General features: G+C 36.9%; 1 protein-coding gene across 1 annotated transcript; it reads right to left on the reverse strand.

Annotated features, from left to right (window-relative positions):
- Window positions 1-202: 202 nt before the first annotated feature.
- Window positions 203-26,369, reverse strand: use1 (unconventional SNARE in the ER 1 homolog). Its single transcript, NM_001127019.1, has 8 exons — window positions 26,252-26,369; window positions 22,692-22,741; window positions 13,084-13,162; window positions 7,362-7,514; window positions 4,324-4,342; window positions 3,715-3,745; window positions 2,704-2,866; window positions 203-1,312 (listed from the first exon to the last, which is right to left on the reverse strand). The coding sequence occupies exons 1-8, from the start codon at window positions 26,351-26,353 to the stop codon at window positions 1,130-1,132; spliced, it is 780 nt and encodes a 259-aa protein (NP_001120491.1). The 5' UTR covers window positions 26,354-26,369; the 3' UTR covers window positions 203-1,129.
- Window positions 26,370-27,802: the final 1,433 nt, after the last annotated feature.

Genomic DNA, 27,802 nt, shown 5'->3' on the forward strand with positions numbered 1-27,802 from the left:
GGAAATGAAAACATAGATTTTATTAGTTGCCATAACAACTGCACTGGCACAGTTTAGCATCTATCCTAGTAAATTCGCCCTAGCTTTTTCCTTAGGTGAATAGATATTAGAGATACTGACCCAACTGACTTTGTCCTACGGTGAAAAAACAAAGCTTCTCTAAAATGTGGGATTAGCAAAGATGACAAAAAGTACAAAGAGCTCTGTAAGAACTGTGTTTGCTTTATTAAAATGTATGTTTACTTTCTGTTTCAATTGCTTTTTCAGACCTCATTGAAAAATCTTCAATTTTGAAAAGGAGCTGTCTTTACAAGAGAGGCATTTGCCTCTGCATAAAGGTGACCCTGTCAATGGTGTGTGCATGCTGTCTGTGATATCATCCCGAATATTGTAGCAGGCAAACAAGTGAACACATTAGGAACTGTGATTCACTGTTACACTTACTTTTTAGAGCACTCACAAGCAAAACATGTGGGATTTCAATATTCACATCCTGTGAGCCCTGTAGGTATCCTTCTCAACTTCAGTAAAACTGCCTGGCACTGTGAAAACAGCAAGTGCTGTAAAGCTGTCTTCAAAGGCAGCATCCAAGGAACTTATGTTTGCCTGCCAACACCTTTCTAAGGAGGCGGTAATCATTATGATAAATGCCTTTCTACAAAGTAAATATTAAACAGTTGCATTTTATTTAATAAATACTGTGGTTTCTATGAAGTTCATAACGTAGTTCAATACAGAGGAACCAATGCTTGGATCTGATAGCTTATTAATTAAGCTATATTGCTTTTGGCATAAACAAAGAGAGTGAAATGGAATGTTTTGTAAATAAGCTAAGGACAAGTTTCCTGAAATTTAAGATAAGGTCATATGGTTTTTATTTTCCTGTGGCATCACTTGCCAATACTGACAATGAAAGTTTCTCTATGACACACCTGTATAACTGGCATCTGAAAGCAGGCGCCCAGTTTTTAGATGACCTTAGGCTGAGGTGGCACTCTTTCTGCCATTCCATTTTCCACTATGAAAATAGTGGTACTATCTGCAGTAGTAAACGCAATGCAAATTCCTTTTGGAAATTTGTTGCTTGTGTCTTGAGCAATGTACTATGAATGCTGCTTAGCTTTAACTGTCACCGCAACCTGGGAAATATTCTGATAAAAAGAATCATGCTAATAAAAGTGAAGCAGACAAAGATGAGCATAATCCAGAGAATCCAGTTGACAGACTTCTTGGCATGCTGCTCCAGGCGGTCTGATTCTGTCTTTAGCTTTTCAAAGTTCTGGTCAGCCAACTTGATAGAATGAGACAGTGTCTACATAGGAGAGGGAATGAGTGAGAAAGAGATGTGAGAATCACAATGAAACAAGTGAGCAACAAACAAAGTGGCAAAAGTCAAGGTAGTCAAACATTGGTTTCATTTTGGTTATTCATCTAATCAGACCAGAGGTCAAGTGTGGAATATTATGGCACATTTACCTCTGCAAGCGCAATGTGCAACTTGCCCTTTTTTCTCTGCAGTGATTAGTGCCCAAAACCACTTTCATTAAAGGTACTTGCATCAAAATATGCTCCTTGCACTTTCGTGCTCAGTGGCGCTCAGTTATTCCTGCCTTCCATTCTGAACAGGGCACTGCTGTGCCTAGTTACTTAGAAGAACCCTGGAGTTAACACCACCTTCTGACTAGGCGGTGGCTCCAGGGTTCCATAAGTGGCCTTTGCTAGGTAAGTGAATGTGCCCTATCGTATGAATTGGTCATGTATTTGGATATCCTTATTGCATTGCTCCAATGGATCTCAAGAAAACTGAAAGTAGGTTTTTACCCATGCCCACACCCATTTTACCGATGATAGTAAACCCCTCCATCCCAAACCCACATTGACTCGTCTAACTGTTATCAGCTAAGCAGACTGCATGGCATCCCAAATCATCCCTTCTTTGGGTGTTCAGTTCTGTGCTTCTACTGACATATTAAACTTACCAATTGTGTTTTCATCTGCTAATTTAAACTGGTAGACACTGTAGATCAGCCCACATAATATATGTATGTATGTATATCTTTATTTATAAAGCTCTACTTATGTACACAGTGCTGTACAGTAGAATAGATTAATACAAACAGGGGGTTATTAAAATAAAAGATAAAAACAAAGTATAACAATAAATACAAGTAAATACAAGATACAGTTGCAATAAGTTAAGAGTCAAAGAGACAAGAGGATGGAGGTCCCTGCCTCATAGAGCTTACAATCTAGATGGGAGGGAACATAAGCAAACTTTACATACTAAATGACATTTGTCGTTTACCATTATAATGTTTAGGGAAATATTTCAGCAGTGTAGAAAATATGCGATTCAATACATAGACTGATCTCTGAACTAACAAGTAAATTGTGACCTATTATGACACACATACACATTTTACTATCAAAAACTACATTATTTGGGGCTTTGCTAAAAATAAGAATAATGATGCAACAACTACCTCTCATGAAGGAGACACAAGGTAAGACTGAGTAAAAGGCAGGAAGTGAGCGCTATTTGAAGGATATTGTTTTATGAGGAATGACACGCAGTATCAAGTATTGGATTACCTGTGTAAGTGTGGGTTCCTGATAACACCATAACACAGTTGGCTTTACTAATGCCTGATGAATGCAGGCAAAATAAGAGTTCTGGAGTCTGGTCTTATTGTTCATATGTACCTGGTTATCCTGTTTAATAACATTCTGCGCTGCCAGTGTGTTGTTCTTTAGGTTTTGGGTGAGACGTAGCATTTCCTCGGCCAGTTTCTCTTGTAGATTATGATGATGCTGTAGCACTGCATCAAGCTCAGCCGCAGATTGCTTGTCATCTGAAACAGAGCCTCTGTTTGGGAGAAAAGAATGTTACTGTTGTACATGGGGTGAGGATAACAGAAGACAAATCAAACCTAGGCCAAAATAGGTATCCTTTGGTTCTTTCATCCACCACCAGCTGCATAGATAGTAAAGCATTTGTTGGTAGATGTAGTAATAAAAAAGCAGCTGAAAATTGTGTCCATTCCTGTCTACTTCAAGGCTAATTAGCACTGGAAATATGTTGCACTGGATCAAAGCACCAAATTATATTAAGTGCGCAACAGTCAGAGTGTACAACAGCAATATAAATCAATAAGACTACCCCTTCTCTTAATTAAAAGGAACAGCACTTATGGCATTTCAAATTGCAGATGGCATTCTGCATTATTCACCTGGTCTTCAGTGTATTATAGTATTTAACTTTTTGGTCCTGCAGGTAATAACTGTTGACTGGTTCACTAACAATCACCTTCACAATGAATCTGCTTTATGGTTACTAGGCTCATTAAGCCTGGCAACAAGAAGCTTCACTTTGGAAACAGTTAGCATAGAAAGGTAAATATGTTTTTCAATTTTTCATTTGTTTCACTAGGTTTTCTTCATCTACTTTTAGGACTTGTTTGAAAATCAGATTATATTTTAGGTTAAATAAAATAATAGAAAAATATAGAAAATTTTAAAGGGTTCACAAACTTTCAAGCACCACTGTATATATGCAGCTTCTATGCTTTTCCCGCTGTTGCTAAGGGAAGAATGCATTTAGTCTGTTAAAAACTATTCTTCAGTCAGTAAAATCCCAATATGACCTCTGGTTATGTTTTATATCCAGGATTTAGACATTTCTCAAGCACTAGGGTTTGTACAAAAGCTACTCACTTCCTTTTTCTTGGATAAACATCGCCAAAATCTGTAACAACACAAGTAAGGACAGGAAATACTTTAATTTATTTCCATAACACTAGAAACACAATTATTTTAGAGATGTTTAAAAAACCGTCTCTACATACAGTAGAATGCTGCTGCAATAACATTTTCATTTCACTGTACAAGGCCCTTGAAAAAAAACTCAAAAAAAACAAAAAAACAATATGCCTAAATGTGCACTATTTACTCCTGGCACAACTCTCTACGCTTCTGGCACTGGGCACTCTGTGTTGAGACGTGGCAGGTGCATTTATGCTGGAATTCCGGGAAGGGAGGGTGCATTGTGGGTAAAAAGCATAGTAACTTGTACTTTGCAATGTACAACACTTTAATAAATTACCCCAACAGACCTGTTCATGTATAACAGTTTAGCATTAATACCAGCAGAACACAATTCCTTGGAAGGGATATACTGCACTTCAATAGCATTATTAATCTTACAGTAACATTGTGTTTCCCATTACATATCCAATGAAATTGCCTGATGGCAATGTGTCTGACTAATAAAACTATCTGTGTGCTTTGTATAGATCTTCCTATACAGGGATATACGACACTTACCATTGGCAGCTAGAGTGCCCTGGAGAAAAAAAGAAAATTAAATTAGATGAAATTTTAAAAGACTGGACATTGAAAATTAAAAACACTAGGCAGTTCCAATTAGCTAGGAATCCCTCAGGGACTAAAATCGCTGAACTTTTAAATGACACCAGTAAAAAAAAATGAACAAGCCTGGTATACTTTCCTGCAGAGTGCTGCCATGTTTCCCTGTATAGCTCTATAATGTGCATGTGTACAGACCTAGAATAGAGCTGCAGCAGGAAAGTACATTTTTTCAAGAGGAGTGCTAGCACACTGTAAAAATCAGCAATTTTAGTCACGGGGGTGCATAATAAATTAGCTCTACCCAGTATTTTTTTTAGCATTTTTAAGCATTTTACACATGTTCACAACTCTTTGATTATACTGACAAAGACAAAACATATTAGGGGTGCACTGAATTGACTATTTTGGATTTGGTTTGGCCGAACCAAGAATCCTTCATGTAAGGTTCATGCAAACACCAAACTGAATCCTAATTTATATATTGAAATTAGGCTATGGAATGGATAAATAGAAGCGCCCGTTTTTATGTAAAAAGTCACGTGATTTTAAGGATTTGGATTCGGTTTGGCCAGACACTTGAATTCAGCCGAATCAAAATCCTGCTGAAAAAGGCAGAATCCCAAACCAAATCCTGGATTTGGTGCATCCCTAAAACATACATAAGATATATTTTTGTGGTCTGTTATAAGTCATCCTAACTACTACAGGTATGGGACCCATTATACAGAATGCTCGGGACCTGGGGTTTTCCGGATAAGGGGTCTTTACGTAATTCGGATCCCCTACCTTACATCTGCTAATAAAATTATTTAAACAGTAATTAAACCCAATAGGATTGTTTTGGATTAATTATATCTTAGTTGGAATCAAGTACAAGGAACTGTTTTATTATTAGTGAGAAAAATAAAACCATTTTTAAAAATGTGAATTATTTGATTACAACGTAGCATATGGCTGATGGCCTTTCTGTAATTTGGAACTTTCTGGATAATGGGTCTGTACCATAATTGTTCATGCAAAGAAACATGGGTCCTCACTGTGCTTTGAAACTACAGAATGGAGTTTTCTTAAATCTTTATTACTATTTTATGTATAAAGAAAAACTAATGTTAGTTAAGTGGGTATTTTTATGTCACTTAGATTGACAAAGGTAAATTAATTCCCTTGGCCTAACAGAAAACAGAAGTTGCAGCTTCAAACCTTCTCCAAAAAGGAATGCACATTTATAGGGCTAACATAGTGTCTGCTGCCCACTCTATTATTTGGATTTGATGACTGGCACAGAAAAGAGAACGAGATTCCAGATCCATGCATTAAAAAATATTTAATAGGTAAAGTAGTTAATAGGTGGTGAAGCTGGTCTTTTTCACTGGCTACGGAGAGAGGTCTGCTGGTAAAGCATATAGCATAATACTATTGCAAACTGCAGTAGAGCTGGCCATACACTGCCAGACCTGGGCCTGATATGGCCAGCCACATGCAGTGCCAAATTGGGCCTATAGAGGCTGCAATGTGCTCCTCTCCCAACAGGATTTTTAGGCCTGCCCTATTGATACATGTCCAAATTTTAGCCAGATATTAGCAGTGTTATCTACTGAATACATGCAATATAAGAGTTAAAATTAGGCTTCGATTCTGGTCTTAACAAATGCCTGCTGAAAAGTGGCAAAGCAAATGGCATTATTCTACTGGAATCAAATCAAACTGCTGACTTGGTTTGAAGGGGCTGAGATGGCAGCTTTCATCAGCCCTTGTATGGCCACCTTAACTTTTGAATAAACCATCAGACAAAAATGGAAATCCATCATTATAATCAACTGACCAAGATTTAAAACATATTATAAAGTGGCATTTAAATATTTCATACAAACAAGTGATACTTCCCCTTTATTTAATACCCCCTGTTGCAGCCCACCGAGCAGCCAAACAAAGAGATGGGCTGCAGACAGAATTACAGCATCCTGACCCTAATTCATATCTGTTAATATTATAGTCTTTATACATTTAGATTTTTTTTGTAGACCTAAGATTACCATCTTTACAACCATTTGTAATCCCTTAACTTCTATCATGTTTTGAAGCTGCCCCCACCATCCTAGCAGCTGTGCTATAATAAAGGCCCAATCTTGTATTCCTCTTTAGGCAGGCACTTCAAGGCCTTGCTACTCACCCAAGGCTGTCGTCTGGAATTTCCAACATTGTTTTGCTCACTTATCAGGTTGACAACATTTTTCAAATATTTTGAACATTTTATTTAGCAAGTGTTCTGAAAGGTTTTGGCATGCTATATGTGTGTAAAATACGGGTGGTATATTCTAACGCAATGAAAAACATAGTGGTAGTGCACATAGCTATAAAAATGTTGCTGTATGGAGATAATGAAATCCTAAGTCTTGGCCATTCAACAAATCATGTTTTTTACACACTGCCTTAGAATTCTAAATGATCTGGAAATCACAGTATTCAAAAACATTTTATGAGGTGCTCAGACAGAAGACTGTCTTTCAAAAAAAAGTCTCCAAATTTTCCTGAAGGGCTGGAGGAATTTCCCATGCTTATCAGTAATAAATCCAGATACCTGCAGACGCTTAGAAATGAGTGCCATATGCAAAATGCATCTCTACTGATTACTAATAAGCCATGCACTTTGCTCTCATGCCTGTTTTTAAGCACTTGTAAAAAAAACAAAACAAGGTTTTAACAACAAATAAGACATTACTTCACAAGCACAAAGCTCAATAACATTTAGAACATGTAGGGCTGCCATCTCAAGGCTAACTAGTACTTAATATAAATATATGTTATGTAACTGCACAAAATATAGTCACACGTTTTTCTAATAACAATAAATTCTAATTATGAATAATAATTTTGTGTGTATGTGGTTTAACAATTATATAGTGGGTTTCCACTGTTTGCCCTAGGGATGTCTGAGCTTCTAAAAAAAAAACTATTTTCATTTAATTATCTTTGAGGATCCTTCATTTTCTTACCTTTCCCAACAACTCATTTCTCATCTCCCCTGTATAGCGTGCTTGGGTTTGCAGATGCACTGTCTTGGTGACTGGTGTTCGCTCCTTGCTTATAGTGGGTGTGCGGCCTGGAGCAAGAAACTGATTGGCCAGAGCTTTCTCACTTGGAGAGGGCTGCAAGTAAAAATGATTTGAAGGTTTCAAAGTCAGTACCAAATAAGGCCCATTTCCTTATGTCGCTTAGCAATACACTGCTTATGAATTTTACTCTATATAACAGAACATTATGCGCAAAATTGTATCAAGCTCACTTTAGAAATGGTGTTCTTTTGCACATTTATGTAGACACATCTCAGCTCTTGGCAACCTGCTTCTAGTCACAGCTCCCTGAATGGCACCATTTATACACATTAATGTCAGACATGTTAAGGTTGTAGAAACAGTGAGAAATAAATGACATACTGTGGGCATGCACCCTTTGGCAAAGCTCTAATGAAAAAATGCAATAAGGATAGACAAAGAAGACAGACACAGGGAAAACTTGTAGTGATTTGTAGCCTTATTTTTCCCTAGTAAGGCACAAGAGGGGCATAGATTAAAAGGAAACAGGTAAAATTCATAAGCAGTTCTTTACAGCCTTTTGAACATCTGTGAAAAATGGTAAAATAAGGGTATGTGTTCACAGATTAGAGAAGCAGAAAAAGTTGCTCTGAATTTTTAACAGAATTTGTATTTTTTACTTTCTTTTTCTACAATCCTGGGGCCTTGGCATGTGCAGTAGAGTGAAAAAGCTGTGTTCGACTGCATGTACCCTGGGCCGGTGTCGGTTTTCTCCTAACAGAAGCACCGGCCCGGGTATCAGGTAATTCATTACAATCACATTTTAGCACCCCCCAGTGATTCTACCTTTCATTCATTCATTTAATTTCTATTCAGAAGTCTGTGGGACACAGGGACTTTGGGTTATAGCATATACCATCAGGCAGGACACTGAAGAAATAAGGAAGACTCCTCCCTGCTGCTATACCCCTCACCAATTCCTGTCAACCTCAGTTTTATCTACCAAAAAGGTAGCTTACAGCTACTACAGAAACAGAATTATTTACAGAATAACTGTTACTGTGTACCCGGATAAAAGCAAATCCACTTCCTATGAGGGTATCCCTGTTTCCCACACACATCTGAAGAAAAAAGGATTTAACAGAGTAACACAAAATCCCCTTTTCTCTTAAAGGTGTCTGTGGAACATAGGGATCATATCCCTCATTTAGGGCAGGAGGAATTGAGGTACTGCTGACTAAACCTCCGCAGCCTGTAAAATCTTCCTGCTGAAATGGGCATTAGATGCTGCAAAGACCTTGAATTCATAGAATTTTGTAAAAGAGCGCTGCTCTGCAGAGAGCCAAGGAAGTGCTGATGTATCTAGTCGAGTGGGCTGTGATCCTCCAGGGTGGAGAATTCCCATTTTCTACAAAGGCTTTGAGGATGGTCTCCCTGATCCACCTGGAGATGATAGCTTTTGATGCTGGGACACCCTCTTAGGCTCCAGTTGGGAGGACAAGTAGATAGGTGGAAGATTGCAAGCCCTTGGTTCTATAAAGGTAGTACTTAAGTGCTCAGACTGGGTCCAGCATGTGGAAAGCCACCTCCTTGGGAGAAAAGTGGTGTGGGTAGAAGGTAGGTATAGGGATGTCTTGATTGATGTGGAAGGTGGAAACTACTTTTGGAATTAAGGAGGAGACCATTCAAAGTACTGCTCAGTCAAAATGAAAAATCAGGCAAGGCAGCTGTCCCAAGCGAACAATTCCGATACTCTTTGTGCTGAAGCAATGGCCAGGAGAAACACCATTTTCCAGGTAAGCCATAGGATTGGTATTGCGGCCAATGGCTCAAACAGGAGACCATGGACAGAGGTAAGGACCAAGTTGAGGTCCCAGGGGGGAAAGGTTCACATGGGATGATGTGGGCAGCCCCTTGAAGAAAGGTAAGAACATCAGGCAGAATGGCTAGCTTTTTCTGAAAGAGGACAGAAAGCACTGAAAGCTGTGAAATAAGGAAACCTAGGTAGAGACCTTTGTCCAAGCCTGATTGCAAGAGGGCGAGAATCCGTTGAAAGGAAAAGGTCTGAAAGGAATTACCCCGATTGGAACACCATTCCTTGTAGGTTTTCCAGACTCAATTGTAGGTTCTGGAGGACACCGGCTTTCTGTCTGCCATCATTGTCTTGATTACCTCTGGAGAGAATTCTTTACGGCGAAGAACTAGCACCTCAACAGCCATGCTGTCAAACTCAGAGCACTGGGATTCGGATTAGAGATGGGTTTATGAGAGAAGGTCTGGAATCTGTGGAAGAGGTAAAGGGGATACACTGCTCAGGGTCACCAGATCAGTGAACCAGGGACTCTGGGACCAATGAGGAGCTATGAGAATGATGATGTAGTTCTCAGTTTTGATTCTCTTGAGAATTGTGGAGATCAGGGCAACGGTGGAAATACAAATGCCAGTTTGAAGTTCAATGGTGCTGTCAGCACATCAGCTGTGAACACTAGGGGGACAACATGAGATAAACTGCGGTACCTTGCCCTTTTGATGGGAGGTCATAAGATATCCTATGGTAGACCCCACCTGTCTGCAATGTCCTTGCAGACTTCTCGTTTTAGGGACCATTTGCAGTGTCAAGTTGTTGGCAGCTGGTTGAGTTGTTGTCTCCTTGAGGACACTGAAGAAACTGAGGTGGACAGGAAGTGGTGAAGGGTATAGCAGCAGGGAGAAGGAGTCTTTCGTCTTCCTTCAGTATCATGACTCCTGGTGGTGGATGCTATACCCCATGGTTCCTGTGTCCCACTGACACCTGTAAGAGAAATGCAGCTAAAAGTCCTGCACTGACTGCATTTAATTTACATTAGTACAGCCCAGCAACTTATTTCTAAAGTGATCTGGTAACCTAGTCTGAGATGGAGGCCACACATCTACCAGTGGTTAAGGTTTAAAGCAGAAAAGAGCCTTGTCAGGGGCATGAACTACTGTGAAAGCAGCATATGTTCCCACAAAGATGCAGCATTTGGGCCGATTGGAGGTGCAGTTTGTGGAAAGGATTGGGTGACTTGGGGGAGTGGGCCATGCAGATGTTTGGGGACCGACCATTATTCATTGCAACCCTGATAGCTGTTGGCAAAATACAGTACATTGCTTCACACTGATGGAAGGCTAAGTGTGAAACCCTGGCCTCATATTTACTGCATGAATGGCTACTAGGACTGCTTTCTTCCCAAAAATTATCAAAATAAGTATTTTGCATTTGTTTTACAAAGTTTGGAGTTGTTTGTATCTAAAAATGCGGTTTCATATATAAACCATCACCATGATTGAAACTGCTCAGTCTGAGTTACATAAGCTGGCCAAGGGCAGCCAGATATATTTTATACATGGCTGATTACATCTGAGCTGACATATCTTAAGAACTGGGATGGGTCAGGATAGTTCTAAGATTAGACCAGTGACCTTGATTTTAGGTGAGGACCTTAACTAACTTAAAAACTGCAACCATAAATAAAAGGGGTTTACATAGGAATTTAAATAAATGTTCAGCTACTGAGCAAAGGTAAAAATAGTATGCTTCCTGGTTCAGAAGGGTTGATAGCGATTATATAAATATACTTCTCTGAAGCAGTGGAGTGGAGCAGTGAGTTCTGTTTTAAGCAAGGCTTAATTCTGCATAGGTTTTTAGCACTATATTAATTTAAACAGATGTTATTCTTGGCTAGCTATCTTCTAATTCATAAGAATACATAATTTAAATAAAAAAAGAATGTTGCTGCCAATAAATATTTTATTTGGGAGTGATAGGAAGACAGAAATATTTTATAAATTATTTTAAAGTACTTTTGGATTTTGATGTTACTGTCCCTTTGAAATCACAAGGTTTGCATGACTGCTACCCCCACCGTCTCTACCAATCTCAAAAATATCACAACTGCTCAAGATGCTAAACAAAATGATCTACTATGAAAGAAATATAATTTAAAAAATGAGTAGCACAGCACAGAACACTGGCTGTCATATCAGCATGCTAAGAAGATAAAACAATCTGTTCTGGGATTTGTGAAGGCTGCTACAGGACATGGCCTTCTGGATTGTCACTGGATACATTAAAGGAACAGTAACACTAAAAAATAAAAATGTTTTAAAATAATTAAAATATAATGTACTGTTGCCCTGCACTGGTAAAAGTTGCGTGTTTGCTTTAGAAAGACTACTATAGTTAATAGAAATAGCTGCTGTGTAGCCATGGGGGCAGCCATTTAAATTGAAAAAAGGAGAAAAGGCACAGGTTACATAAGAAGATACCAGATAAACTGTGTAGAATACAATGGGAATCTGCTACTTATCTGTAATCTGCTATGTAACCTGTGCCTTTTCTCCTTTTTTCAATTTAAATGGCTGCCCCCATGGCTACACAGCAAGGTATTTATATAAACTGCAGTAGTGTTTATGAAGAAAACACACAACTTTTACCAGTGCAGAGCAATAGTATATAATATATTAATTATTTTTTATACACTTTCATTTTTTGGTGTTACTGTTCCTTTAAATCTGAATCTGTCATAAGCCAATGAGAAGCATAATAAGCAACATCTGTCTTTATAAAAGGCTGAAGGCCCATTTCCTTAAAATAGGTGAGTAAGAGATCCATTTTGTATGTTTGGAGTTTTTAGATTAACAGAATATATGGGATAAAGGAAATCTCTCATTGATTATAAGTAATTGTGCAGAGTGGGCAGTTTAGTAATGCTCAGCCTTCCTGTGAGTTCTGTTCAATTAATTGCTTCCTTTCCAATTTATCTCATCACATTTAATGACAAAAAAGAATTGAGGCACGTGAGGCTACAACCTATGGTACCTGGCAAAATTAAAGCAATGCTCTTCTTGAAAAGAAAACAATGGCAGTCAATTAGCCCATATGTGCCTGTCAATGCTTTCCATAGAGATGTATGGGAAAGTGCTGCAACCAATGGAGTAAGCTTATTCAGTAGTGATCACTCTGTCCTAGTCCCATATGCCTCAGAGTGAATGACAGTGAAATTATTAAAATCTAGTTTGGTATTAAATATAATTCTAACATACCTGTTTTTCAGGTATATACATGTTCTCTTTAAAGGACACGTAAAGTCTATTTCACTGAGTCCTGCTAAAATGTTAAGCAGTGAAATAGAAGCTTTTGCCTTGGGGTGGTGCTCCTGTTAGGAGAAAACTGCACCAGCCCATGGAAAATTGCCCAATATTTTTGCACCCTCCAGTCAAATACACTTTACATGTCCTTTACATGGCCAGTGATATAAAGTAAATGCATTTTTATTCACATATAAAGGTAATTTCTTTTTTTCAGGGCCAGCAAATAAATTATTTTCCATTTTATATGAGAAAACAGGTCCCTACTTTATGTCCATTAAGGCATTTTTTTCCTAAAATTTAGTTTTTTTTTGTTTTTTTTTCCTCGCTTTCAAATAAGCTGCATAGACAAGCAGACTTTATTTAATGTGTGTAGGCTAGATGCATTCGTATGTATGTCATGCTCTATAAGGCAGTTATTATACAGCTAGAATAGCACATTCCACGTTCTGTTAGCAAACCCAAGATACTTTAGACACTGGTGGACAGAGAAAGGGTACAGCTGGGTACAGTTTCCATCTAATATTTTAGACATAAAACTTAGAATTAAACAAAGCTTTTGACCCCATCTTACCAGTTTTTCAGCTTCTAACAGCCCTTTTAAGAAGTCCACCTTTCGAGAATATTCAACTAGAAGTTCTGCAGCAGGCTTTCTGTGGTAGAAAAAAGGGAATAAATTAGCCAGTTTTATATCTGTATTTTCTTCCCTTGGCATTCAAGATAAGTATTATTACAGATATAAACTATGAGTACAATACAACTTGTTCTGTGTTAGAATGCATCAAGGCTTGAAAAACATTATATATACTTATGATATGGAAAACAGGATGTGCCATTTTTTCAAGCTACATGTAGATTGATCGCCAACTGTGACAATTCAGCAAAATATTCCGAACACAGAAATAGGGCTTATCATTAATAAATTGCAAATAAGGCTCTGAGAAGAGACTCTGTATAAAATCCTTTATGACATGTAGCCCAAACATTTTAATTTAATCAGTGAACAGCCTCTTTGAATTCTTTCAATACCTGCCAATCTGGTTGTCCAGAGGTTAGTAAGGCTGCAGCATCCCCTTAATCATTTAGATTTCCTTCTCCTCCTGTAACCCACTCATCCCCTCCCTCAGAAATTTGCTTTGACTTTTGGCTTGTGGCCATGCTCAATTGTTCTAAACTCAGATTACTAAACACGCCCCCCAGTCTAGGAGCCAGTGAAGAGATGGCATTGCTGGTTCCCATAGAAACTCAGCTCTAGCTGTCTGCTTACATTTTTTCTCCTAAACTCCTCTCCTAAGCTCAGCTCAAACAAAGCAGAACTTTTATCAGTTCTGCCTGTGTGAGCCTGCATTCTTGATGAAATCTATGCTGAATAAGGGTCTGTGTGTGTGTATGCTGTTTGCAGATTAAAATGTATCTGATTATGTATCAGAGAAAAAAATGGCCACCAGGTGAAAGCTGCTATTTGGTTTAGGAAAATGTGATGGTGCTGGCACACATAGGGGTATATATGCAGTATAAATGATACATTTGGGTGGGGGAGACATGCCCAACTGATATACATTGTAGGCAAATGTAGGTTTAAGGTTTAAGTCCTTCAAAGGAGAACTACAGATTAACTACAGAGCAGAAATGCTGTATATTATGTTCTGGGCTTCTGTACCAGCCTAAGGCAACCAAAGCCCTTTAGCAGGGAAGATCTGTGCCTCCAAAGATCCCACAGTAGCTCCCCATCTTCTTTTCTGCCGATTCACTGCACATGCTCTGTGCTGCTGTCACTTGCTGAGCTTAAGGACTGATTCACAAGATACTGTATATATAGAATATAAATGTCACAATATACAGCTAATTAGTAATTAATACGGATTATTAATACATGGCAACTCTGAAACCAGTGCAATTAGCTGATTTTCAAAAACCCCTACACCCCTTAGCTTCTTGACAGCTGCCAAGAAAACACTAAACATGTGTGTGCCATTAGCACTTCTAACAAAATCCAACTGTCAAGGCCTGGATCATTTCTGAACCTTTAGGATGATCAATAAATTCAGTATACAAAATATGGCATTTCTAGCCATATTCATTTTTAGGGTTTGGTTCTTTTTTTTTTTTTTTACTATTTTTTCTACATTTTTTTTGTCATTACACTTTAAAGGTATACTTTAATTATTTTATAAAAACCTACATAACATCTGTAATCATTATTACTAGAGGCAGTTTTTGTTATGCTTGTTTCACTGTTTCTTTAGGTGAATAAAAATTTTAAGCCTAATGCCCAAATAAAGATAATCCCTTTTTAACACTTTTTATTTCTGGTAAATAAGGTGAATAAGGACGAAAGCAATGCCCAAATTGAATTGTTTTCTGCAGATCCTTTTCCTTTTCGGAAAGTGGGGAAAAACTTCAGAAATAACAACATCTGGCAACAAACCAGTGCATTTCCGTACTGTGTCAGGGAAATATGTTACACAGAAGGCTTAGCTGCAGACAGCACCTAACATTCACGTTTACCTTTACTTCTGCCACGGGAAAAAAGGAGACAAGGAAATCCTGTTTTTAAAATTGTCTTGGAAAGACACAAATAAACTATGTAATATTTTATTTAAAGTTACAGCTTGATCTAATTTTCAATCATATGTAGCAGTGTTTTTTAATTTTATAATGCTAGTTTACATTGTAGTTTAAATTCTAGCATTTAGGTCTTACATCTCTGCCATTTTTTGCTTTGGTAGCAATACAACCTATTTGTGTTGGCCTTTGATCACTGTACTCCTTGCGTTTAGATAAATAATATTAATTTACGATATACAGAACTGTCAGATTTTAAAGCAGTTCTAATTACACTACAGATGTATAAAGTGGGAGGTTATTTAAATACTTGGAAAAAAGACGAGTTTTTAAGAAGCACATTTATGAATCCAGGAGACTCCACTCATTTATTCCAGGGAATAACAAAAGTTTGTTCATGTGGCCTGGAAAAACTAAAATGGCATACATATATGCTTGGTTTAAAATATAGTAAGATCCCACTGAGCCGTAAGTCAGTGGGATGCCAAACTGGTAGATTGTAATCTACCACTAGAGCTTAAATTGGTAACAATTAAATACCAGCCGTGGTTTAATTAGCCCTTCTACAGACAGCATAGGGTGGGCAAAGTATGGCACACACAGGCAGCATAAGACAGGCAGAGTATGGCACACACAGGCAGCGTAAGGCAGGCAGATTATGGCACACACAGGCAGCATAGGGCTGTTCAGGTTTTACAGTCCTAACACAAAAGAAACTTGAGCTATCTCTTCCAAACATCAAATTATAAATCAAAAACACATTATCTCATACATGTCTAAATAAGACAATGTAAGAAGTGCTAGGAAGGCCAAAAGAAGCAGTAGTTTTCAAACCAATAAGTATATTTGCTTGCATCACCATCACTATACCTTATATTATACCATCAAATGATATACCAGTGAGAAGCAAAACAATGGCAATATGATATGTACACTATGTATGGAAGACATGTACAGTATGTATGGGAAATAATTCACTCACTCATGAGAAATGTGGATGCCTAGGAGGCTAGGGAAATTTGAAAATCCTTCTTCACCTTTAAATAACAGAAAAGTAGTGGCAGAAGAAAAACTGAGAGGGGCTTGGCATCAGGATTTTCATTTGCTGCACTGTTGGCTGCTTAAAGTGATCAGGTTTTAGCATGTATTGGCTTTTGTGCACTGACAAACTAACCAGCCACACTGCATTCTGAGCCCCACCTTAAAGAAAAGTCAAATGGAAGGACTTCCAGCTACTTTTGACCAACTCTGCTGGATCCACAGAGTTGCATAATATACATCTCAACTTCAAAGCCTGGGAACTACAGTACATTGATTGACAAATTCTTTATTATATTCAGTATGTAAAGGGTCTGTATGCAATATCCAAATGCATTTTGGGCAGGATACAGTCACTATCACACACAACCAAAGTCACATATTGCCCCCTGTAAGAGCTGAAAAAGGTTAGGATACAGAGTAAAGAAAGTTGTATTCAGCATGAGAAGATGGTAAGCATTCTTACGGAGATGTTCTACTTGGTTACCCTTAATTTGATAATGATGGCACATATTTATCTATACATAAATAGCTTCTCATGAAGATAACTCCAAATGGCAGCCTCTGGCAAGAAAGCTTTTTCTTATCTTTAAAAGAAACTTCACGTTTAAATGACATTTAATATGTTATAGGAAAAGGTTATGCTCCATAACATGCTAAACTCCACATGTAAAATCTATCCAGTTGTTGATATCAGTGGCCTGGGCAACCAACACACCTAATCTGTGAGGGTTCAGATTTATTATTATTACTTTTTATTGCTTATTATTTTTGGGCCCTATACTATTCATTTAACATTCTCAATTTGAAGAGATGCATGGTTGTTAAGATATTTAAGCCCTAGCAACCAGATAGCAGTTGGCAATTTAAGTTGTAGAAGAAAAAAATGCAAATATTACTATTGTCAAACATTCAAAATATTTTTTTATGGGAAAGTGAATACATTTTTAAAAATAGTGGATCATGAAATTGTAAAGCTACCAAATGATGTCAAGGTAAACCTCATAAGATGGTTCTAACTATTTACCTCCCTGTTTTGTTTTTTTCTTTTTTGTTGGTCTTACAGACTGATCCTTCCCTGCTGTAGGTTTTAAAAAATTTTATTGCGTCCTATTTTTCACGACTTAACGTACGATTCACTAAAAGGATACTTGCGTTAATTTAGACGCGATGCTGTTTGCGTTGTTTAAGTCGCGAAGACTATTTTCATGCGGTATTTGACGCAATGCGCGCTAATTAACGCAGCGCGCACAAATTGTCACTGCTTACGAAAAAACGCATGCCATATTAGCCATACACGCCATTACTTTCAGAAAACTACTGTTCTGAAAATGACCATTTCCCTGCAAACTGGAGGCTGCATCACTCTAGGGCCAACACATACTTGAATAAATCACACTGCAAAGTCCATGTTGTGTTGCCAAAATCAAGAAGGTGTTAATTTTCGCACAGACTAATGCGATATTTAGCACGTCTATGTGTTTGTGAATCATGCGTTAGTATTATTTCTGTGCGAGAATTAACGCAATGCGGTAAAATTAATGCATTCGGTTGTGCACTATTTAACGCACGCGATATGCGACTTAACGCATGCGATAACACTTTAGCGAATCGCATGGTTTTTTTTTTTGCAAAAAGCATGTGATATAGCTTATCGACCTTTAGTGAATCAACCTTATTATGTCTTTAACCATTTGATAAAGTTTGATAATATTATGATGATAATAATTATTGCAGCAAATTCACCCAATATAAATAAAAATGTCAACTATGTCTGAAGCAAAGCTGCTATTCCATATTGGAAATCCTTTATGCCACCTGCACAATTAATAGAATTAAGTGCAGGAAGCAAGACCTTTTCCAGACACGCATTTAAATACGTCAATATCAGAACTAAAGTTTCCCTCTGTTGCTCCGGAAACCATTATTTGTGCTATTTTTACAAATCTTCCTGTAATTTATACAATTGTCAGGATTTTCCACTCTTGCCAGCATCTTTTCAAACAGGAAATATATATAAAAAAAAAGAAACACTTGTTTTTTATTTACATAAGTGTGCAAATTGCTATGTAAACACTTCTGTTACCATGGAAACTTTACTAACAATTTAATGCATATGTGATCTACCTGTCTATATCTGCGATCATAGCATATGAAGCATAAGATTACAATATACACAAATACACACACAGAAAATGTTAATCTCCTAAAATCACACGTCATGCTGAAGACCAATGGTTCTAACATCCTGAACTTCTTCCATGGATGCAAAAAATGCTGACAAAGTGAAAGCCATGGTGTTCAGCATCCAATATTATGCAATGAGGTTTATTTTGTGTCATGTAAGTTTATCTTTGCAGCTTTGTCATATTCGTAACTTTAGGGCCTAGTTACTAACATGTGCAAGTGTGAAGCTTTAGTTTGGACACAAAGTTGGACAAAAGGAGCTATTAACAAAAGGTATATGTGCCCATATCTGCTTGAATTAACTGGTAGCTACTAATCAGAATCCCCAATGTGCCCTTGCAGCCATCTGTGATAAGTAATAACATGTGTACCTATGGATACCAAGTAAAGTTCATTTAGAGTGAGGTATAAAGATTTTTGATTATTTACTGTCCTAAATACAGCTGAAAGACTATCCTCAAAGTGCAATTTTACTTTTTGACATTCTTGTTATGTGCTATGGGGGGGAAAGGGGCAATCAGTTTAATTGTCAGAAGTGCTATATTATTATGGTACCTTGGTACTTCTGAACTGCCAGCTTGGATATGGCAAACACTGGCAGCACAAAGGGTGGAGTTATGAATATGTATATCCAACATATGTTTGGATATTTTGCTGGAGTTACTGCTAGTGGGGGCATCTCCAGTGCCTGAATAGATGCTTGCATTTTGTATGAATTCATTCAAGTTGGGTGAAAAAAATAGACATATACATATTTACTGAGGAGTGCTATCGCAACAAGAAGACAAACAGCATTATTCATGTGCGTCAGTACTTTGAGTTTGCCAGAGGCTAATCCATGAGAAAACTGTAACACACTGTGCTGTGTTTTTAATTTATCTCCTTTTGTGTGAGAAATGTTCTCTGACTTTAGGACAGCCTTTAAAAACAAAACACTGCTAATCTCCCCCACTAAATGTTATATTGTGGAATAAAACAAGCAAAGGCAGATGTGTGTGATGCAACATCTACATTCTTATGAACTATGATTAAGCGAAAACAAAATATATATATATATTTATGACCTTGGCGTAGTTACACCCAGTTTACAGTTCCCCATCTATTGATACCCTTTCAGTTTCAGTTACCCTTTCAGTTACCATGAAAGTTAACTATCCTTGACCTAAGGAAGAAATAAATTAAAACATTAAAATAGTCATAAATGGAAGGGTTTTTTTCAATAGTGTTTAATGAGATAACGGATCTTTTGAAGGTCTGCAACAGGTTGAGACTGATCTATAACAGACCATAAGGCACAAGAACAGCGAAACAATTATTATGACTTATTATGCACAGGGTTGAGAAATCTAAACAAGTATATTTTTGTTATAGAAAAGATGTAGACCAATGCCAAAACGGTCACTTTGACTGTACGTGTATTTACAGCCATTAGGCTTTGTTTACTAAGCAAAACTGTACTTCGAAATAATCCATAGCAACTAATCACACTTTTGGTTTCATTATTTTTTTTTAGCACTGACTGCACAAAACATATGACTGATTTGTTGCCATGGGTTACTGCCCAGGTGCAAGTCTGTCCACTGCAATTGTGCCCCATTGTGTCTTACTGTGTCTCTTTTCTAGAGAACACATAAAAATGGATGTCACAAGTAGTTGTGATACTCAGTTAGATACAGATCAAACACTCCTGAGAATCACAAAGGGAAAAAATATGTATATAATATGTCCAATATATGACCAAGTCTTTATATAATAACTGAAATATACAAGGGATGTCAAACAAAGGCAAAGAACTCCCATGAGAAAATGGCCCTAAAAATTAGATTACAATAGATTTTTTACAGTAATGATGATGGTTAGTAGGACCAGTTTTTAAACAACAACATTAAATACATGTGAAAGTGTTAGTTCAGGCAAAAGAAAGTAATTTTATTATGAGGTCTTACCAGGCCTTATAATGATCAAATCTGGGTTAATTTAGCTGGCACTGAAATCCAATTAATTTGTATTCCACTAACCCACTGAACGTTAAAATCCTGTAACACCAACTTTATAAAGATTTCTATATTGTGACCTTTCAATTCAATATTAAAGAATGTAGAAAAAGGTTTGAAGTTAGTTATTGAATGTTTTAGAATCCTTAGCATGATAATTGATGTCTCCAGGGGTAAATGGATTTCCGTAGCTCATACAGAGAACTATTCTCTCACCTGTAACTTTTAGTATAGATCTGTAAAATGCTGTCCCTGCACAATGAGGGGGTAATGCAATAACAGGCGCAAAATGCTCCAGTCTTAGTAACCCACAGCAGGTAGCATTTAGTGGTATACTGTAGCACAGTAATCCCCAACCAGTGGCTCGTGAGCAACATGTTTCTCGCCAGCCTCTTGGATGTTGCTCCCAGTGTCCCCAAAGCAGATGCTTATTTTTGAATTTCTTGGTGGCAAGTTTTGGTTAAATAAAAACAAGATTACCACCAAAATTAGCCTCCTGTAAGCTGATAGTGTCCAAAGAAGCTACCTAATAGCCAATCCTAGCCCTTATTTGGCACCTCCATGAACTTTTATGATGCTTGTGTTGCACTCCAAGTCTTTTTACATTTGACTCTGGTTTACAAGTAAGAAAGGTTGGGGACCCCTGCTGTAGCATTTAGAGGTCAACCTGATTGGTTGCTAAAGGTTACTGGACCTGGAGCATTTTTTCTTAAAGCATTATTATTATTAATAAAATACCCTTTTAATGTAGTATGGAATGTTATTTCAACTAATTTGCTTCAACTTCTATTATTAACAGTACTATTGAGATTAAAACGATTTCATGGATTTTGACACAACACCAAAAAAATAAAAAAGTGAGATGCAGAGAAGTCTTTTCATAATATTCCTGCTGATAATATACTACAGGTGATATCCAAAGCCCTCCCACCTCTATTTGAGTCCACATATCTGAACTAACCAGCTTAAAGGCACAGTTCTTGTTTTTGGATTTGGCTGAATAACGAACAAAATCCAAAACCAGAAGAGAAAGCTTAAAGTGACCACTCTAAAGTTTAAAAAAAAATTTGTTTTTGTTTTGTTTAAGAATGACTCTCTAGTATCCCTACATCTGCTTTTGATATCCCTATGACATTGCATTTGTATTGACTTACTATGGTGTTGTGTGCATAGTCAAGCAAATTGACTTTACAGATTAAAGTATATAAATTGGCACTAAATTTAACTTACCTGCCAATTCCATTTAGTCATTCCACAATGTCTCTTTTTCTGGTTACTTGAAGGACGTTATTTAAGGTAAATATTGTAATGGTATTATATTAATCAACAGTAAAAATTACTGTTAAAAAACATAGATGCTTTTAGCTCCTTGGTAGTCTTTTACAGTTAAAGCAGTGTACAAGAAAGTCATTTTTCCCAATGTCTCTACTATTAATATACTGTAAAATGCACAGTACAACATATATAAAATAGTACTATTTAAATAAGAGTTTAGGTCCAATCTGCATTTTTTAAGTACTACGTCCCCTCATAACACCTCTTATAGTTTGACCCAGCCTAAATTTTACACAAGGGCTGGTAACACCAACTGGTAATCCAATGTGGCTGGGCACAGACATTAGAAGGCAGGTGTCCACACAACGTACTCTAAGAGTTTCAGTCATGCAAGATTAATTGCATTTCGTTCAGGAAGATCAAATAGTACAATAAAAATATTGGGCTACAAATAATGTTTTAGAAACAGCCAATGCACCAGAGGCCACCCCTTTAGACTAGAGCACAGATCTTTAATGTGGTTCTTTATGGGGAGAGCAGTGAGGTAGTGAAATGCCCTGAATGTTTTGAATGATTTATTGAAAAAGCATAATATCCAGGCTATTGGAATCTTTCTTAATTAAGAGACCAACAGAAAGTAGTTTTAAAAAATAGTATGAGTAAACAGATGAAATAATATTTTTTGTGAACAGAGACATGGTAATTTTGCAATAGAATTCATGTACAAAGTTAAAAGTCCATAAGGCATATATATATATATATATATATATATATATATATATATATATAATATAAGTCAACATTCTCTCAACACAAGAAGAGATTGAGGAAGGGACACTACTATCAGTAACAACTGAGGCATTAATAAATTTGAAAGCTCTTCTTGTAACATTGGCTGTCATATAGCCATTAGATGGTGTGTTTTTTGAAAAATAACTATCATTCATTTTCATTAAAAGCCAAAATCCTAAAATCAAACACCATTTAACTGACACAAAAAAACAATACAAAATGCAGGAGGAAGAAAAGGATCTCTTAGAAGTGCCAAAATGATTTGTCAGCTTACATTATTCTCCAAACTGGAGCATTCTTGATGAAGAAACAAGCAGCATACTTTTATTACCTGTTGTCTTTCTTTATTGAATCAAGCATTTCTTCCAAGGCACAGACAAACTATTAAAAAGAAAAATAAAAGTGTGTTATTTCGCAAAAAAGTGAAGGTTATTTTTTGCATGATCAATGTAAAGTCTTACAATTCAGTTTTAGCAGGTAATGGTACATTTCTTGTAGTGTGGCTTTCTACTGACAATTGTGTAAGGAACACTGTCGTGGAATACTGTCAATACTGTCATGTTTTTTTTCAAAATGCATCAGTTAATAGAGCTTCTCCAGAAGAAACCTGCACAGAAATCAATTTTTCAAAAACACAGATTTTTTTATATTTAATTTTGAAATATCACATGGGGCTAGCCATATTCTTCATTTCCCAGGGTGCCACAACCATGTGACCTGAGCTTTGATTAACTTCAGTCACACTTTACTGCTGAGCTGAAAGTTGGAGTGAAATCACCCCCCTCCTAGCAGCCAATCAGCAAAACAATGGGAAGGGAGCCAGACAGCAGCTCCCAGTCGATATAAGAATAGCACTCAATAGTAAGAAATCCAAGTCTGGCTTGGGACTCCTCCAGTTACATGGGGTAGGATAAACAATAGGTTACCTGAAAAAAGTTCTAATGTGTAGCACTTGCTCTTTCTGAAAGTTCAGACTCGGGCACAATGCCTAGACACCAATATCACAATAAAAAAAAAATACATTTGTTGGTTCAAGAATAACATTTTACATGGTAGAGTTAATTATTTGATATAGTGTAATTTAGAAATAAAAAATACACCATAAAATCATGACAATATCCTTTAAAGGAGTTGCTATATGGCAAGCAAGAGGAACATGACTGCACTAAGAACAAGAGGGCCCCAATAGCACAGATAATTTGACACAAAAAAACTAAACGGGAAAAAAAAGGAACCAGTGTGAGCAACCCCATATACAGGTATTGAAGCCTGATGAAATGGAAATATAAAAATGGCAGAGACTAAAGGAAGAATAGTTGCACTGCAAATAAATATGCACTGATCAAAATCCAGTAGTGCAGAGGTGGTCAAGAAAAAAATACAGTGTGCTATATGTTGAAAGTGATAAATAACAAAATAAATAATAATTATAGTGTCAAATGTAGTAATCTGTAGCAACAGAAAGATACACTGAAAACCAGTAGACAACAATAAGCAGAGGACAACTGAAAGTAACAACGTATTGTCCACAGATATAGTGTTATTGGTTATCCTCAGATATGACTGTGCAAGTAAATGGCTGGACTAAGTTCAGTATTTAGCCAGATTTTAAGTGGAGAATTAAAATGTATTCTCTGGAAGCTTCCTAATGTATAGCTGAGCAGGTTATACATTACACTGTAATTCCTCTCAAGATTTCTGTTGAACAACCGTTGGGGCACATCCACTACTCATTTGTAACACAGAAACTTACCAGAGGGGATCTATGCAAAGCTCCAGTAAATGTGACATATATAAAGATAACCATCCTCTTAAGGTCAAATTTAAATTAGGTGCAATATATTATATATAATTGTACAATTGTAATAAGTTCCCCCAAAGCCTAGCTCAAAAAGAAAAAAGCATAAATTCTGGTCTGAAATCATTAAACATTATCTGAACAAGTTGGATGCTCTGCTGACACCTAGTGCTCAGAAAATAAAGTACTCTGGTTAGGAACAGTCCTGAGTTTGTTTTAGCTCTATAACAGATGAATATGCTAGCAAGGGAATTTTAAAGATAACACTCTGGAGACTAAAGGGGCACAAGTATAAAGGTGTGTAAAAAAGTTTTGTTCTGATGTACAATTTCTAATGTAAAGAGAGGTGTTCACTTGAAAAAGGCTGCTTAAAAATTAATTGGTGGAAAAGGGTATTTAAACCGTCAAAGCAAATGAACATAACATTTCTCAGGGTGCTTTTTTCTATTCTTAAAATTTTAGTAGTTTTACACTGGTAAAATAATGAATCAGGAACAGCAGCGTCACCTTCTGTTTTTATATCGGCCAATTGGCCATCAGTTATTAAAAATTACTGAGCTGAGAAGAGTTTGATTTTTATCTGTTTAGATCAAAGGAGAGAAACATCTGAAGACTCTTCCCTGCTCAAAAACTTAATTTTCCAATCACAGATACATCAGAAGATTCTTCATTGCACAGTAAACTGAACAGTAGATGGTGTTTCAAATTCATTATATTAGCAAGTAAATTAACTAGTGGACTTTCAGACTGAAATTTTCCTCATGTGCACAGTGACATGTGCATTGTATTCCTTTCACAGTACACATACAAGGGACTAACACGCCTTATATGCATGCTGTAAAAATAAATATGATCCACATACTGCAAAAGGCACCAGCAGAGACACAAAATGTGTTACAGTACAAAATTGCATACTTGCTCATAGAGCTGATTGCAATTTTCTGCAAGTGGAAAAAAATGCTTCCTGTAACATTATCCTTCAGCTGCAGGGTTACCGCTAAACAGATTTTTTCATTTTTAACTATTTTCTTTAGTATATCTGCAACTAACATGACTGAAAAGACAAAAGATAGAACATCATGCACCAGGACTTTAAGAAAGATGGTTATGTAATATTTTTGAATGAAGTAACTCAGAATTCCTAACACTGCTTTCAAAACTCCTCTATATAGTTCTCAGACAAAATCAAACAATATATATTTTTTTTATAACCAGAACCTGTCACAAAACAGCATAGTAAAGAACCAGTAACACTTTGTGTGCATTCAAATATTATATACTAGTGGTATATACACTGGTAAAAAGTGTGTTCGACTTAGAAGCATAACAATAATTTATATAAACTAATTTATAAACATAGGGATAGCCATGTGTTAACATAGAAAATAAGCTGTGTAAAATGCAAGGGTTGGGGAATTTTGTACAGGAAGGTAAACAGGGGTCAAAAGCCATTTTTTGGTTATCTAAATGGAACTTCTATGATAAAAAAAACAGGACATTGGTTGAAAAAATAGTTTATTTGCAGATTACGGTAATGTAAAAAATATGTTTTCACTTTATGGTGTTAATGGTTTTTAAACAGCTTGTACAGGTACTGGATCTATAATAAAGAATGACTGGAACTCATGGTTTTCTAGATAAGGGATCTTTCTGTAATTTAGATCTCCACCCTAATGCTGCTAAAAATCATTTAAACATAGAATAAACTCAATAGGATTGTTTTGCCACCAATATGGATTTGTGCAGCTTACTTAGGGTCAAGTACACTGTACTCTTACCAGCACAAAGTAAAAGTAAATCATTTTAAATAATTGGAACTTTTTGCTTAAAACAAATAGTGAGACAGCCTTTCCATAATTCAGAGGTTTCTCGATAATGGATCCTATAATCACAATGCTTATTTTCTATGACATTCCCATATAAACAGTGATTTTGCAGCTTATTAAAATCACGTGTTAGTTCTGAAGAGTCCTGCTTGCAACTTGCACAGCAGTAAAGAAACCAGGTTCGCAGCAAATTGTGACAGCTGGAAGGCTAAGGTTTTCACTGTCCGAGTGTAGAGAAGATAAGCAGCAGCCACTAAACGCCCTCACCTTCTCCAGCCTCCACTCCCCCTCCTCCCTCTTTTCGGAAGCCATAGCCTCACACCGAGACAGTAAACGAACAAAATTAATTTCCAGCCTAGACTTCGCCATGTTGAACAGTGTCCCGGAAGCGAATCTTTAAGGCGCCAGCTCACTTCCGGGACTTTGCTGCAACGTAGCCTGCTATTCTGAGAACGAGTTTTATTGGCTCGTACCATGGCTGGAGAAGGGGGGGGGGGATTGAAAAGTTTGACAGAATATTCTAGTGCTGCAGTGGTGGGTGCTACGACCTATGCTGCTTTAGGGATGCTTTTATGTTTGTAGACACGCTATATCAATGATAATATTCGGGTGTATAGGCAAGACAATGAAATGTAAACATTATTTGAAACTTGCACCTCCCATGTCCCGAGGAAGCAAAATTGTTTAATGAAAACACAGGCAGAATCTATCAGAGTCAGGGGGGACCTGTGGGTGAATTTGCACACACAGAATTTATTCTTTATCAGTACAGGTGTTGGTCCTCCGGAAACCCATTATCCAGAAAGTTCCGAATTACGGAAATCTCCCATAGACTCCAATATAAGCAAATAATTCTAATTTTTTAACATTATTTCCTTTTTCTCTGTAATAATAAAACTGTACTTGATCCTAGCTAAAATATAATGAATCCTAATTGGAGCCAAAACAATCTTATTGGGTTTAATTACTGTTTAATTAATTTTTTTAGTAGACTTACTAGTAGGAAATCCGAATTACGGAAAGTCCCCTTATCTGGAAAACCCCTGGTCCCGAGCATTCTGGATAACATGTCCCAAACCTGTATCACTGATAGGCTGACATCTTAAAGGAAACGTAGCAATTTTTTTTAGAATTCCGAAAAGCATGGTATGCTTTTATTATGAGCCATGAGAATTCTGTCATATATATCCTTGTGTAATGTTTAATGATGTCATCAGTTATAATTTGCACTTAGTGATTTAATTTGATCTCAACTTCTAAAATTTGTGTACTATAATATGTTCCTCCTGTCGTAAAATATGAGAATACTAAGTTACTAGAGGTGGCTTTTTCCTTCCCCTGGTAGAATGCTGTCTGGAGAAGGGTTCTCACCTGCAGTTCTGGACTGGGATTCAAATACACAGAGACTCAATACATCTCCCCACAGGCCCAATAAATAGTTACTATCTATGGCATTTTATAGCAGCCCCTCTGGCATTTGCCAAAATCCACAGAGTGCCAATCCGGACCTGCTCAGCTGTCTTTGTGGCAAAAACACCCTTGGGAAGTAAAAGAGGCTGCTGAAAAGATGAGCACTATTTGTTGACCTGTGGTTGCCTCTATATTTCTCTGTAAAGATTCTTGAGCAATATAAATTATACACATTAAATTTGTTGATTATACTTGTGAATAGAGCACCTTGTATATTCACCTTTATTTATATCAGTTTGTTTATCCAACTGTTCTTGTTTTTCTACCCTTATTTCCACAAAAAAGTGTCCTTAATATGCAAGTACTTAGCACAGTTTAATAACTGAAACTAATTCATTGTAAATATCA

Source organism: Xenopus tropicalis, chromosome 1, assembly GCF_000004195.4.
Source record: "Xenopus tropicalis strain Nigerian chromosome 1, UCB_Xtro_10.0, whole genome shotgun sequence".
Classification (NCBI taxonomy): Eukaryota; Metazoa; Chordata; class Amphibia; order Anura; family Pipidae; genus Xenopus; species Xenopus tropicalis.